At 39.6% G+C, this 16713-nt stretch overlaps 1 protein-coding gene and 1 pseudogene across 2 annotated transcripts in view; one reads left to right on the top strand and one right to left on the bottom strand.

Moving 5' to 3' along the window:
* The window catches only part of SLC27A2 (solute carrier family 27 member 2), a 38727-nt gene extending 26504 nt beyond the window's left edge, over positions 1-12223 (top strand). Inside the window, exons 6-10 of the mRNA XM_081291370.1 lie at positions 3280-3370; positions 4582-4780; positions 6240-6337; positions 10803-10933; positions 12005-12223. Coding sequence (XP_081147496.1) covers positions 3280-3370; positions 4582-4780; positions 6240-6337; positions 10803-10933; positions 12005-12181 — 696 coding nt within the window. The 3' untranslated portion in view covers positions 12182-12223. The remainder of the gene's footprint in view (positions 1-3279; positions 3371-4581; positions 4781-6239; positions 6338-10802; positions 10934-12004) is intronic.
* LOC308647283 (archaemetzincin-2-like) lies at positions 1065-2125 on the bottom strand (annotated as a pseudogene). The gene has a single exon. The product of its transcript is annotated as an archaemetzincin-2-like (transcript).
* Positions 12224-16713: the final 4490 nt, after the last annotated feature.

Below are 16713 nucleotides of genomic sequence, written 5' to 3'. Positions count from 1 at the left end.
ACCTTGTGTCAAAATAAAAAGTAAAGAGAACTAGGGATGTAGCACAGTGGTAAAGCGCCCCTGAGTTCAGTCCCCAGTACAAAGAAAATAAAATAAAAAGAGCAAACACTGGGCTCAATACCTAACCTGTACTCAGTGTTAATAAGGATTGTTGAAAGGATTAAACCAAATACTTTATGAAAAAGCCCTTAGAAGCCAATGCCTATTGTATAATAGACTTGGATAATTGTAGCTGTAATGATCATTGCCATTGCATTTTTTATATACTGGCCTGAGCTCAAGGCATTACCCTGTTCAAGAGGCCTCTTTGACAATGGCAGCCAAAACCACACCTGCAGGAGAACCCTGCAAGGTTCTCCCTGTCCTCCATACCTGCACCATCCAATATAATAGCCACTAGTTACTAGTTATTAAATTTTAAATTATATAAATAACGTTTTTAATTCAGTTCTTCATTCACACTGTCAAGAACTCAATAGTCACATGTGGTTAGTGACTACCACACTGAGCAGGGGAGATTGAGAACATTCTCATTGTCACAGAAAATTCTACTAGACTTCCACTGGGCAGCAATGCTACAGATTGAGAATGGAAATCCTACTGCCCACTGGAAGCATTGCTGATTGGGTCAGTGTTTTCCAGTTAGCACCAATCCAATCTGGACCAGGCGAAACCCTGTAGACCAAGGTTACATGCAGTTTAGAAAAAGGAGGCCAGCAAGTTATTGATGTTGGTATTGTTGATGCTCAGAAAGAGTAGTTACAAAGAAGCTTTGTTTTCTACCAAACCTCCTTAGAAGCTGCTGCCATACATTACTAGTTCTTTGCTTTCTCATCCATTGCTTGCCATGTGTTATAAACAAAACCACTTTTTAAAAACTAAAAAGAGAAACAAGATACCCCTGCAATTGATATGGAAGAACGGTTAGCATCCACAAATTCTTTACATTCTTGCAAATAATGGTAAGATTTACATTTGTTGACCACAGATGCCACCTGTTGTTTGTTTGTTTTTGAGAGCATAATGGGCAAATACTTATTTTAATTACTCCTATCTGAAGGTACTTATTTTTGGAGAACAGCAAGGCATTTTTTTATCTACTCTTTCCATTCCTTAAAGCCTTAAAGTTTTCGGTAAATTCACATTATTTTCACAACTATGTTTTGGAGTTGCTCTTGGTGTGTCAGCAGATACATCATCAAATCTACCTTATCAGTGCTTTATATCTTTCTGCAATATTGAAGCCAATGGCACACGACAACTTGCATAGACAGATAGGACAATCATCAGCTTCCTCCAAGTGGTTGGAGCCTTGCATTAGGCATATGAGCCACCCGCAGTGTCACAGTCCAAATATGTGTTCAATCTCATGGGTTAGAGTCTTACAGGAATAGAGCAGCAAAACACTAGTGATTCCCTGAATAAAGTAGTTATCAAAACTGGAAGAGTCATTGGAAGATTTTTTCTGGAGCTCCTTCACTGTGCCTTCATAGTGGGAGGTATAGAAAAAACTGCCATATCTAGTGAAGCTGAATATTTCCATACCATCTGTCAAAGAAGCCTATTTTGGACAAAATTCTAGGAGTCTCTTGGGTAAAGATCAATCATTGTTATTCCCACAACACAAAAGGCATCTTCAGATTTCATCTTTTTTAAGAACTTCAGGATATGCCCTGCATGCATTTGTAAATTGCGTGATCATTCACTCTAAAAGAACACCATGTTGCAGAAACAGAAACCAGTTCTAGGAGTTTTATAGTCAAACCATAGAAAAATGCTTCACAGTAGCCCTTGAGACATTTAATACATTCTTCACTAAAAACTTGGTGTTTCCTAGAGATCCAATGGACAGAATATAAATACTCTGCTTCTCTGGAGAGGGTATCTTTCTATAAGGATTACTGAAAAACCATTCAATGTCTTGGGAAGCCTCAGTTTAGGAGATGATCCAATCTGATTGTGAATTCAAAGTAATAGGTCTGAAGAGATCACTGGTTTGCTGGAAGGCTTCATTCATTTGTTGCTGTTCCTTAGCATCTAATTTCTCATACTGTGACACAAGCATTGGGTTCTTAGAGATGAGAACTGTTTTTAGTGTCTGTTCAGAGTGACATAATACTTGCATAATGACAGGTCTCATCTATTCACATCAAGTTCCTATGTAGAGCTTTCATCCTTCCCTTTATAAAGGAATTGAAGTTTTTACCTTACAAGGACAAGCATGTCCAGAAGGTGCTATGGAGGGTACCTTAGCTACCCCAACAGGCCATACCACTGCCCGCCACCACCTGTATTTTTTAATGAAGTTATCTGCTCCAACTAAAGCATGTGATTGATTACTTTATCCCATAGACTTGGATATAAATTTTAAATGGAGACAGTAATCATGGCTAACAATTATATCCAAATACTGTCATATTTGTGATTATCCATTAGTAGGGAAAATAATATACTTAGTATTGCTCTTACTGAATTATTTAAATTTAAATTCTTATCTCATTAAAAAACTGTTAAGTGTGATAGAATTTTAATTTTATGGTCAAGGGCATGAAATAATTTTAGCTTTGATTTTTGAATATTTTGTAGAACATGTCCCTGAAAATGTGAAAAATCTAATAATAGCATATTAATATAAGGTTATATAAGATTTTTAAAACCCACTTGTGATATGTCCACCAAAAGACATGTAAAAGAATGTTCATAACAGCTTAATTTATAATAGCCCAAACTAGAAACAGTCCAAATACCCATTAACAGGAGAATAGACAAATTGCTATATATTTATAGAGGGAAAATTTCATGACAATAATAAATGAACTACTTTGGATAGGGATCTAGTTCAGTAGTAGAGCAGTTGCCTAGCATGCATGAGGCCCTGGGTTCAATCCCCAGTCCTAAAAATACTAATAATGATAATAATTAATAAACCACTAATAAGAACACAAACATGGATAGATAAATATTCAGAGATATACTGAATGAAAGAAGCACACATAAAGGCATACATACACTTCACTCATTTGAGATTTAAAACTAATTGATGGTGATAAAAGTCACAATAGTGGCTGACTTCACGGAAAGGACCAGGAGCAAATGTTTTAAGTGAAATGAGAATGTTTAGTATCTTAATGTAGGTAGTAACTACATGGCCGTACACAAAAGCAAAATTTCACTGAGCTGTACACTTACCATATGTGCACTTCATGTACTTTATATAGTGAAGTATATAAAAACTGTAACAGAATTTGTACTCAAGATGATATTTTTAAATTTTGTTAGAAAGTCATAACTTATGAACTGATTAAATATGACGTGGAGAAAGACGAACCTGTCCGTGATGGAAATGGATATTGCATCAAAGTTCCCAAAGGTACAGTGAAGTTTTTTGTTCATATATCCTGTGACTTTTCTTATCACAGGATTTTTAAGACTAATGCATTATTTCCAGATGGTTTAATTACTCTCAAAAATAGTTATAGGAATTAGCTTCTGCTTCAAATTTCCAGGCGCTAATTTGCCATTACATGTAACATAATTATGGTTTTAAGGCTAGCTTAACAACTTCTTGCTTATAAGGTAAGTGTTTTGTGGAAAGCTATAGGGATACTGCCACATCAATGATCATAGCAGCACAATTCACAATAGCTAGACTGTGGAACCAACCTAGATGCCCTTCAATAGATGAATGGATAAAAAAAAATGTGGCATTTATACACAATGGAGTATTACTCAGCACTAAAAAATGACAAAATCATGGAATTTGCAGGGAAATGGATGGCATTAGAGCAGATTATGCTAAGTGAAGCTAGCCAATCCTTAAAAAATAAATGCCAAATGTCTTCTTTGATTTAAGGAGAGCAACTAAGAAGAGCATGAGGAAAAGATTAACATAAAACAGAGGCGAGTGGTGGGAGGGAAAGGGAGAGAGAAGGGAAATTGCATGGAAACAGAAGGAAACCCTCAACGTTATATGAAATCACATATAAGAGGTTGTGAGGGGAAAGGGGGGAAAAAACAAGGGAGAGAACTGAACAACAACAGATTAGGTAGAGAGGGAAGATGGGAGGGGAGGGGAGGGGAGGGGGGATAGTAGGGGATAGGAAAGGCAGCAGAATACAACAGTCACTAATATGGCATTATGTAAAAATGTGAATGTGTAACTGATGTGATTCTGCAATTTTTATTTGGGGTAAAAATGGGACTTCATAACCCACTTGAATCAAATGTATGAAAGATGATGTGTCATGAGCTTTGTAATGTTTTGAACAACCAAAAAAAAAGGAATATGAAATTATGGCTTCAAGGCTACAGTTAACTTCAGGTGGTCTTGTGTAGTTATGTGCATAAATCATTATCAGTACAAGATCAGCATTAAACTAATTTCAAGTGTGTGTTAATATGTGTATATGTAGTGTACATGCATATGCATGGGCATGGTGCATACAAACGTGTATGAAAATGGCACTTTCTGCAGCCAGCTTATTAACAGTGGGTTCTATGGCATCAGTCTTAAGAGAAATCGAAAATAAAACTTGCTCATCTCTAGCACACAAAATAACAACCCTCTTTCTTCTGTCTTAGGTGAGGTTGGACTCCTGATTTGCAAAATTACACAACTTACGCCATTTAATGGCTATGCTGGAGGAAAGAGTCAGACAGAGAAGAAGAAACTGAGAGATGTCTTTAAGAAAGGAGACCTTTATTTCAACACTGGAGATCTCTTAATGATCGATCACGAAAATTTCGTGTATTTCCATGACAGAGTGGGAGACACATTCCGGTTGGTTTTTCTGCATTATGGAGCCTGAATTGAACACAGACACAATTTGGTTTATTCCTGAATTGGAATTGCATTCCAACTGGGTCATGCTGCTTCATTTCCTCTTGTCTCTGATATATCATTTCAACCTCTAGTCTGCCCAGAGAATAAAAGGCAAAATACATGAAGTGTAGCTCTGTCATGCCCACTTAACTTGGCTGAGCAACACTAGATAATCAAATGAGGTAGGAAAGCTGTGTCTGATTTTTGGAGGTTAAAGTCCATCCATTGGCTTTTCTTCCCGCCAAAATCAAATGCAAATTAATGTGGAATTGATCTGGCTGAATAGGAAGTGAGAGGTGCAGAGCTCATCCTCCTCCTCTTCTTCCCTTTTTCTCCCTCCCCAAAGAAATCGCTTCCATTGGAACCCCAAAGTCAGCAAAAGGAACTTTGAAAGTCATTCTAATAGACCATGAAGTTAATCCCCAACATTAACCCAGTCGGAAAGAAGCCTTCCTTCTAACATAGGCTTCTTTTCTTTGGGAACTCCCTGACAACAGGCAGGCCCTGTGTCTGTTGGCCACCCCACAGCACTGAGCCCAGTGCCAGACACACATAACTTTTGATATAAATGAATGAGGAGGTAATGGAAGTCATCTGACTACAGTAGAATGAGCATGGTTGAATGAGAACCAAGCTCCCAGGGTCACTTCCACTACTGACCAGTCTGCTTTGCTAATGCTGCTGGTCAGTAGTGGAAGTGCTCTGCTTTACCTCAATTCTTTTCACCCATTTCATGAGTGTCCTGATGATTCTTGAGATTTCTTCCTTCCCCAATATCCCACAACTCAAGATCCAAATTATTATTTAATGCCACCCTCATATTACTAAGAAGATACATCTAAGAGACCTAGAGAGTTGTTATGCAAAACAAAGTTCAACTCTTTATTAAGTGAAAAATAGCACTTGGTGAGCCTTAACATGATAATCTCCCTGTAACAAAAGTATGATATTTTTCCCTTTTTCTTGCTGCCTTGAGACCTTGAAATACAAATATAAGTGCTATGAAATAGAAGTTCACTAATTGAATTAAATAGCAACTTAAATTGATAAATGAGGAAAGTGAGAGGTCTAAACACAGCAAAAAAAAAAAAAAAAAAAAAAAAAAAAACAGTTGAGATTTTTTTCTGATTTCCAGGGCCTTTCTTAGCCACGGTTGTATTTTAACCTTAGAATGCCATTCATTGTCAAGTTTTGCTTGGCAAGACTAAAATCCCACCTATCTTTAGCTTTACCTTTTATACCTTTACCTTTTATTCCTCAAGCAGAATGCCATGACTAATTTGGGGAGTAGAGGGAATCAAGATGGGGAAGATGAGACCACCACCTCAAGGAGGTCAGAAGGAAGCGCCTGCTCTCTGCATTTGCAACCTGGGCCAGAAAGCACCAGTGACCTCTGCTAACTGGCCTTTTCTTCCAGGTGGAAAGGGGAAAATGTGGCCACCACGGAAGTTGCTGACATAGTAGGACTGGTTGATTTTGTCCAAGAAGTGAATATTTATGGAGTACCTGTGCCAGGTATGTACAAGATATTATACATCTGAACCTCAATCGTGCAGGTACTTAATATAAATTTAACCTCAAGGCAGTTTGTCACTGCCTTCTCCTTCCAGCTGGAGAATTCAACAACTCGATGTCAGTCACCAGGGTATAAGGAGCTTTGTGTTCCCTAGTAACAGGAAACTCAGTATATCTAAGCTGGCTTCCACTGTTCCTACGCTCTCAGGCAAGCAAAGTCTCCCAAATGCAGTGCTCCATGCTGTGTCTGGCACTCTTCCAGAAAAGATGTGTCAAGTTTGTGAGAGCTGGGAAATGGTGAATGAGGCAGCACAAATAAGAGCAACTACCATTGCTAAAAAGAAAACCTGGGAAGGAACTGATTTTATTCAAATTCTTTTTTTAAAGCAGGTCCCTGACCCTAACCCAGCTCACTGAGTTTCATAATCATCACAGACCACATCTGCAGATCTGCTTCTGCCAGCAGTGTGGAAAGAGACAAGGTCTAACCTTAAGTCCTGGCTCTAATACTTGCTGGCTATTTGACCTCAGGCAAGTCACTAAAAATAGGGATAATACTTGCCCTGCAGTTGAGATTGTCAGAAGAATTAATTTTATTTCATAAATACTAAACATGTATTTATCAAATTTATACATGAGGATATTCATGAGAATAAATTATTTGAATTATAGATGTCAGAGAGGAGTGAAACTTCCGAACCATTACCCAAATATAACATGCTAGTTCCCTGAGAATTCAGTATTTGGGATTCTCACCCATGTGTTCAAAATGGAAATCCAAAAGTTCCTCTTTCCTGAGCTGTGACAGTTTCACATGACCTTGTGCTGTCCTTTTATTTTTTGAAGAATGTTTGACAATCTCTCTTGCCTGTTTCTCTATGACCCTCTGATACTAACTCAGTGGGAAATATGGCCATATCTCAGGACACAGAGTAGGAGAGGGTACAGAATGCTCCTTGTGTTGGTCCCAAGGAGAATGCACCAGACTCTAAACTGAACTAATATAGCACTAGGATCCAAGTCATGGTTGTCAACTGTCCTGCCATACCAGGGTCTTCTTGTAAAGCCCTCTTAGAAGGTCATATGTGCTTCTAAATGCTGGATTTTAAGAAAGTAACACAAACAAGAAGTCAAGAGAATCTGAAAAATGGAACAGAAGGACCTAGCCCAGTGTTCCTCAAAGTGGGATCCCCAGACCAGCCATATCTGTATCACCTGGGACCTTGTTTAAAATGAAGTTTCTCAGGCTGGGGTTGTAGCTCAGTGGTAGTGTGCTGGCCTAGCACGTGTGAGGCCCTGGGTTCCATCCCTAGCACCACATAAAGATAAATAAATAAAATAAAGGTATTGTGTCCATCTACAACTTAAAAAAAAATATTTTTTTAAATGAAGTTTCTCAGGTATCATGAAAATCAAAGGGAGATCAATAGAGTAGAGGAAAGGGATCAGGGGGAAGAGGAAGGGAAGGAAAAGAGGAAATACAGTAGAATGATACTGACCAAATTATATTGTTATATTGTGTGCATGTACAAATAGGCAACAACAAATTCCACCATTATTACAACTATAATGTACTAATGAAAAATATGGAAAATCTTAAATGCAAAAATAAATAAATAAAAATGCAGTTTCTTAGGCCTATCCCAGTCCTGCTACATCAGAACTTCTAAGATGGGGACCAGGAAGCTGTTTTCACAAACCCTCCGGTGATTCTTAAAAATACTTAAGTCTAATTTGGAAGTGATGAAAATGTTCTAGAACTAGATTCTGGTGGTTACTGTATAACATTTTGGCTGCACTAAGTACCATTGAATTGTACACTTTTGAATTATAAAAATGATGGATTTTATGTTATGGGTTTTAATTAAAAAAAAAAAACACTAAAATCTAAGAAGCACTGAAGCCCAATAGTTCCCAAAATTTGGTCAATTATCAAAATCATCTAGAAAACTTCAAAACCTAAACCTAATGGGTCATAACCTCTAGGGTTTGGAGCTTGAAATCTGGTGATGTCTTTTTTTAATTCCCAAATAAATCTAATAAGCAGTTAGACTTGGGGCCATGTATATAAAACAAGGAAGAGGAGGTTAACGGAATTCAAATAATTGGAAGATAGTCTGGTAGAATGAGGTATTCTGTATTCCCCAGTGATCAAAACCAAAACTAATGGGTTGAAATTATCAGAAGAAAACTTTGGCCTGAGAACTCTCCTGTAACTAGAGAGACCAAAAATTAAGTGGGCTTTTCTCCTGTTCCACCAGCTGGGGCATGATGTACAGGGAGGTTGATTGTCTACCTGGGATCCTAGTATCATTCTTGGAGCAGTGAAAAAATAGAGATGAACTCTGAAGTCCCTCCCAACTTTCAGATTCTGGATTATCGTTGCCACTCTTCCTGCCACCTGGCCTCCTATCCATAACAAGGCAGTCCCATCCCAGCCTGGAAATGCAGTAGGCCCATGAAAGTAAGGCACCAGTCCACCATGATTGATCCTCAGCACAGACTTCACAGATCTCAGCTTAGCACCAGAAGAGAACTTCCAGGTTTAGGCCTAGACTGGAGATGACTTTTTCTGGGTGTCACACCATAATTGTTCAACTACTCTCTAGAACTTTCCATTCACAACTTAACTTTCTGAAATCGTTGCCAGGTGACATTAGTATTAAACAGGGGAAGAGGCTAGGGCTACAGTCTGCTACAAAAATGTTCAAAGTGGTAAGATAATGGGTTTTATTCAAAACCAGCTTTGAAGGAAAAGAGAAGAAACTGCCACCTTTTGTCTATTTCTTATGTAGGCAGGTAACTGAATCCAGGCAGTCAGGATCCAGACAGGGTCCCTGAGCTAGGCTGCTAGTAACACAATGACAAAATGGTGTATATCTTCACTGTCCAGGCTAGCAGCCAAAAGCCACCATGTAGCTACTGAGCACTTGAAACATGGCTAGTACAACTGAGAAATTGCATTTTTTATTTTACTTAATTATACTTAAAATTTAGTTTTATAGCCACATTCGACCAAAGGCTACCACATTAGACAGTGCAGTTCTAGAGAACGCCTAGCCAGAACTGATCTTTAAATTTAGCCCATAGCTGCTGTATACTGGAACCTTCTTCCTGGAGCTGAGCTAACCCCAAACCAAGCTGTGTGAATCAGGACAGAGGTTTGAGACCCAACAGTCGCATCTGCCCCTTGTCCAGCTTTGCTTTCTCACTGCCAAAACAGGAAATAAGGAGCTAGTTGATGCAGATTTCTGTTGCGTCAGCCCTTGCCTTCATTCTAAAAGAAACTTATTGGAGACATTTGAGATTGCTGAGGCAGGTGCCAGGGATCCCTAAAGAAAGAGGGTCTGGTGCCCCACCACCCTTCTTTAGATGAAAGGCAAACCAAATGAGGTGACACTTCTTTTTTTGGTTTGTTTGGGGGAGGTTTTGTTTCGTTTGAGGTTTTGGTTTTTTTTTTAATCTTCTTTAGAGCCATAGGTAAACATACAATCACCATGGGAGAGATTTCAAAAGCTGGGGCCCAGGTGACCCAAATTGGCTCCTTCCCAGTCTCTGATTACAGCTAAGTAGTTCAGGGAAGTGGACCTGGACTCCCACTGGGTCTACTGGATCATATAGAAGATGTATTAATACCTAATTACCACTGTCCTCACAAGAAAACAATGGTAATTGTTCTGAACTCCTCTCCACTAACAGCCCTGCTGTTAGGATCTGTTTTCTCTGTGGTGTTGCACAGCCTCTTGAGGCTGGTGGGCATGAATGGGAGGGCACCAAACAGCTCACCTCCTCACCTGCCTTCACCCTCCTGTCCTGCAACTTCTCTGAGGTGCAGACAGCAAAGCTATTAGGAACCTTGATTAAATAAAAAAGTCTCCAAGGTGTATTTGTGCCTGGAGGTGCAACTAAAGAACAACCTAAGCTCACTGATTCGTGATGGTAGAGCAACGACTTGTCACTAGAATCCAAAAACAACTTTTTTTCACCACAAGTTTGACCTGTGTCCCACTGAGATATCTCTGTGTTGGCTGCCAAGGAGGACAATGGTCACAGGCATAGGATCTGAAGCCAGCCTGCCTGGATTCAGTTTCTGACCCTGCTTAGTATTTGCATTGTGATCTTGATCAAGTCTCTTAATGGCTTTAAGTCTCAACTTCTTTATCTGTAAAATGGAGATAACATCTGTACTCCTTCATTAGGTTGTTATAAGAGTTAAATGAGAGAATTTGTAATATATATCTACTAAAAATTCAACCAATGCAGAGTTATTAGGAGTCTTACTATGAGTAATAGTATATTCACCTGAGAAAAACTTGCACATATATTTGAAATAAAAATCCCAACTATACAAAAGTAACCCATGCTGTACTATATGGGCTCAGTGCATGGCTCCTTGAACTAACAAAGTCTCACAAATGAAATAAACAGCTACCACACCTCTAGTGTTTTCTCACCTCATATCTAGGTCATGAGGGTCGAATTGGCATGGCCTCCATCAAGATGAAAGAAAACCATGAATTTGATGGAAAGAAACTCTTTCAGCACGTTGCTGATTACCTGCCTAGTTATGCAAGGCCTCGGTTTCTGAGAATACAGGTGAGACATCTTACCAAGTTCAATCATCTTCTCTCTTAGAGACCCCTATCTATTGGGGAACAACTCCCCTTCTCCCTGGAGTGACCACATTTGCCCAATTTGCCTTGCCTTTTCCAGAAAGTTTGAAAATCAGTTCAACAAGGAAGCAAAATATCCAAAAATGTAGCTAGCAGAAACCCAATCCTAATCCCTTTCTCCCTGAAATGACAAGGAGACTATTCAACAATAGACTTGGCAAAAAAAAAAAACTCAAAGTCTGTGTAGCTGAGGTATGACAGGCATTTTAAATAGAAATGCTCTAGTTAATAGAAATGTTGTTTTCAATTTTAAGGAATACAAAAATATACAAAAATCCTACCCCATAGGGTAAAATTTAATTAGGCATCATTAGCCAGTTGGAACTACCAAACTTGACAACCCTGCTAGAGGGAGTTTTTTTTCCTTTCTAAAACTTAATCCTTTTATTTGGTTCAACACTCTTGCTTTCAGACTTTAAGCTCTGTGATTCTATAACCAAAGGCTTGAGGAAAAAAAAAAAGTCTTAAGGTTCTAGATATTGGTGAGTGTATAGGTTTATTTCTATTGATGTATATTCATTAAACACTGGCATTTAATTTGCAACCAGATGGTAAAGAGATGTCAACATGAAATATCTTCAGAGATCTCAATTAACATTGAAGGAAGTGTTCCGTCTAACAAACCGATGGAGACAACAGAGCTCCCTGTGTGTAAATGATCCCTCCTCCCACTCCCACTGTTAGCCCAGACACCCCGGGATACCAGAAGCCTTACCAACCACCAGGCTCAAAAATCTAGTTACAGGTATCTCACCATTGGCAGTCTTTCCTGCCCCACAGATGATCCTAAGGACATAAGGCAATAAAAACAAATCCCTCACACTAGGCTCTGCATGGAACTTCTGAAAACAGGCCAAATGGATATCACTTCTCAGCTCTCACCTGAGCCACAAATGCCAATGATTTGAGTCCCCCTGCCCCACCTCTACTCCTCACCCTGATCCCTAATCTATTGCAAAACACAATGCAATGTGGATTGTTTGATCTTTTTCAGGATACCATTGAGATCACTGGAACTTTTAAACACCGCAAAGTAACTCTCATGGAGGAGGGCTTTAATCCCACAGTCATCAAAGATGCCTTATATTTCTTGGATGACACAGCAAAAACATATATCCCTATGACAGAGGACATTTACAAAGCCATAAATGATAACACTCTGAAAATCTGAATATCCCCAGAAGGATAACTCACATTTCCAGAAAGAAACTGAATGGACTTAATACAGCCACTCAAAATAATCCATCCTTAATTTGATTGAAGATTATGAGATGCAATTTTTTTTAGGAATTATTCACATCAGTAAGGGAACAGTTATTGTTGTTTTAATTACACCTGAACCTTTGTAAGTGAAAGATTTAGAAACAATTATTTTTTCAACGTGCACCTGCTGTTTGTATTTGTAAACTGAGCTCATTGGAGGGATAGCCTTATTTTTTTTAAATATATAATAAAATAGACGAACACCAGCACACGAAATGACACTGTCTCTTGGGTTCTTTGCTGACTTTATTCTAAATGCAGCTGTGTCACTTACTCCAAAACCTGAAAGCCTCACTGGTCACTTGTCACAGGTGTCCAAGTAATGGCATTCTAGATTTAAAAAGATGGCAGCGGACAGGGAAGACCCACAATGAACAATCCAACAGAAATCCAACTCCAGTGTAAGGAAACCAGCTCTTCCCACCCATAATCACCCTGGTCACTGTGTACAAACAGCATTATACCACAGTGGCAATGCCATCCATAGTCCTTAAAGAAGCCTAAGTCTATCGTATCAGAGTTCTATACATGAAAAGTGTTCAGTAAATATTTTGTAGCTACATTGAGGGTGGTGAGCTCACATGTCTTCAGGATTCACATAATGTAGATGAGAGAAGCAGCTCAGGAATGAATGTGGCAAACACGAACAGCTACTACTCAGCTTCAGTCAGCTGATTATTGGCATGCAAGAATGCTGGGATTGTCTAATTATTTGGAAAACAGAAATCCAGATTTATACGCAATCTCTCAACTTCTAAAACGTGAAGTCTCAACATTTTGAAACTTCCATGCATCTCAAATATAATGTTTCTGTGAGCCAGGTAAGTCCCCGCTCTCTGAGAAGCACTCCACTGCACACACTCGCACATGCTGCATGCACTTGGAACTCTGTCCCATGCTTCCAGGTGGGACCTGGTTCCACTCCACAGTCTCCTGCCTGCTCAAGGGCCTAGGGCCCTTGGGTAAGGTACAGGATGGTTTGGGACCTTCTGAGGAACTTTTTCAGAAAGCCCTTTCTCCTTCCATTCAGCTGCCTCCCTTCCTGAGTAGCACTTCTTCTCTCCACAGTGATCAATAGCAACCATTTCAGAAGCAGATCCTGGGTGGAGATACTTAAGACACATTCTTACCTAGAGCTTATTCTAAGCCACAGGATCATCACGGTCACTGACCTTAGTCCCCATCCAGAAAATGAGACCCAAGTTCATCCCCAGCATCCCTAGAAGCAATCAAGATTCCTTCCTTCAGACATCCTCAAATGACCAAGATCTGACAAGGAGTCCCAGTTCTCCCCAAGCTTAGTCCCCATAAAGCCCTAGGCAAACACGCCTGGGATCCTCAATGATATATAATGAGGAAGGCCACCACCCTCACCTCCGATACAGTACTAGAAATATTGTATACAAGTAGTCTCTCTACTCTTTTAAAAAGTGACTTCTATGAAGACTTATAACCAGAATCCCTGCCCCCACTTACTAGGCCTAATAATAAACATTTCCTTAGCACTTAATCTACATGAGGGACTTGAGGATGGCCCAAGGAAAACTTTGGATATGCTGCATCTTAATGAATTTTTCCTAATGTTTAGAATGATTATTGCTTATGTTTCAGAGCCTGGGTATTTTTGCAAAAATTCTCTATGTCTTTGCTTTATTGATTTTTCTGGTGAGAACTTGAACCCAAGTAATGCAAGGTAGCAGATCCTGTGTTTTGGAGTTCCATGTTACACAATGCGTTACATGGTATCTCACCAAATTGATTCCATTTGACCGCAGGTTAAGTTAAAGCAGTGATGTTACTCTTTCCCTAGGGGCATCTTTTCAGGTGAGAGGTCAGCACTTGCACCATTAGCCAGAATATGAGTGTTCCATTAACCAGAGCTTACTGGACTCTGACCTATTTTGGCTGATGTTTTAGATGATTCGGTTAGAAAATCAGAAAACTGTGCCCTTACATCTCCCCCAGCTCTGCTTCCCAGCCTGATGGCTTCCTCAGCCTCTCACTTCCCCAAACCTCCCAGATTCTAGTCAGGTACACAGCTTCATTATGAAGGATTAAGCACCAGTATAATATCTGTAATTCTGGGTTTGCACGCATATAAACAAAAGAAAGCTACCACCCGTGAGAGAGAAATCCACTCTAAAGACTGGTTTATCTCTTAAAAGATCAGAAATCACTGAGCACAGAGGTGAAGTCTGTAATCTCAATGGCTTGGGAGGCTGGGGCAGGAGGATTGCAAGTTCAAAGCCAGCCTCAGCATTTTACCTCAGCAACTTAGTGAGGCCCTAAGCAACTCAGTGAGACCCTATCTCTAAACAAAGTAATGAAAAGCCTGGGGATGTGGCTCAGTGGTTAAGCACCCCTGGGTTCAATCCCAGTTGCAAAAAAAAAAGTCAGAAATCAAACTCATAGAACTAGGTAAACAAGTTAGTTTATTTGAAAGCATAAATTTGTAATCAATGCATAGAGAGAATGCTTCATGCTCCAAAATAATTTGGGGATGAAACTGGGAAGTGTCAGCATTTGAAATGGAAGCCAGTAAGAGTCAGTACAGGTATGGAGAAGACTGACCAACTGTAGTGACCCACCCTAAAAGATAACTTCTTAAATGTGTTGTTCATTTATACATCCACTCTGCAAGCATTTAGTGAGAGCCTATTAAGAACCAAGAGATACAGTCAGCACTACTGTGATGGACTTCTCCAAGCCTGTCTCCAGGAAGTCAGGTCAGACCTTCAAAGACTGGAAGGGACCCCTAGAAGAAGGGTCAGAGTCCTTTCCATGTGTTTTAACTTTTCTACAATCATTACTCTGTCATTGAAGTTGGTGGGGCTGTATGAAGTCTGTAAAGAGGTAAAAAGAAATTGTTACTTAGCATCACCCAGCACTGTTGGAGGGGAGGTGGGCTTACTGGCCACCTAGTCGGCTGGACCACTATCTTCCAGAGCACACTAAACATCAGGTGGTAGGGAATATGAGATTAATGGTGCATTCCATTAAGATTTTCACTTTCCACTGGGCACAGTGGCACACACCTATAACCTTGGGAGGCTGAGACAGGAGGATTGAGAGTTCAAAGCCAGCCTCAGCAACTTACCAAAGCCCTAAGCAACTCAACAAGATCCTGTCTCTAAATAAAATACACACACAAAAAAAAAAAAAAAAAAAAGCGGCTGAAGTTGTGGCTCAGTAATTAAGGGCCCCTAGGTTCAATTCCTGGTACACGCACACACAAAAAAAATATCGTCACTTTCCCTTGGCTCAGATTTCATGCATCTATGAAAATAGAAACTCCGTGAAGGCAGAGACTGTGTATCTTGCTCATCATTATATCCTCAGTACCTGGCACGTAGTGGGCAATTTATTGCTTGTACATCACACAACCTGTTAAACATGCAGTTCTCTATGTAAGTTTTTCTACTGGGGGAAAGAACTAATTAAACAATCTAATGTTTATAGTACACATAGAGCAATGGTTCTCACATTTAAACATTGATGATCACCTTGGAAAAAAGAAAGAAAATTGCCTTGAAGTCTTATTAAAATATGGAATACTGAATCTCACCTCCCAGAGTTGGAATTGGAATTTGCATTTCTAACAAACTGCCATGTGACGTTGGTGCTATTGGTTGGGGACCACATTTTGGGAACCATTAACACAAAGAAAAGCACCTTAAGTTATAAGTCAGGCATGCTTAGTTGCTGTAACTCAGTTCCTCAGGACTGAATTATCTCTTAATACCTGAGGCTCAGCTCTTAGATCAGAGTGGCTCAAAGTGCAGGCCCCAGGAAAGGCAGAGCATCAGGATGCTTTTTACTCCTAGATATTCACATCAATTAACCACTTATATTTATTTATTACACATTGTGCTTTAGCAAAATCTCAGTTGATCCTAAATAGTAGTAGAACAGTGCTTCTCAAACTTGTGCATCAGGCTCACCTGGAGATGCAAACTGCTTTTGACCCACACTCACCCGTTTGACAAGCAAGTTAATCTAAAGCAGTAGTCCCCAAATGATGCTGCATATTAATATCAACATCACCTTTAATCCCAAAGATTAAAACTAAAATCTCATACCAAGTAGACTAAGATTTCTGGGAGTGGGAGCCAGGGACCATTTTTTTTAAATACCCCCCCCCAGGTGATTCCAGGGTATTTAAAAATTCAGGGATCAGTGATAGAGAACAAGTGGCAACGTGAAGCTTTAAGCTCTTAACAAAGATTCTCTCTTGGACCAAACTCTAGCCAGGCTCCTCTGAGCCCTCTTTTCAATGAGTCCTCAATCTTGGCCTATGGACACTTGAACAAACTCTAACCTAGTGTCTAACAGGTCAAGGTCACATCCTTAAAAGGACCCTAGACTTCCTTGAAGTTCTCACCTAAGAAAATTCAAGCATTCCAAAAAAATTTACTGCTAGTTCCAACTAACATCTGAAGA

The sequence above is a fragment of the Spermophilus citellus genome (genome assembly GCF_964194105.1).
Source record: "Spermophilus citellus genome assembly, chromosome: 4".
NCBI classification, from domain to species: domain Eukaryota; kingdom Metazoa; phylum Chordata; class Mammalia; order Rodentia; family Sciuridae; genus Spermophilus; species Spermophilus citellus.
The sequence above is the reverse complement of the archived record's forward strand: the minus strand, read 5'-3'. Positions and strand labels throughout refer to the sequence as shown.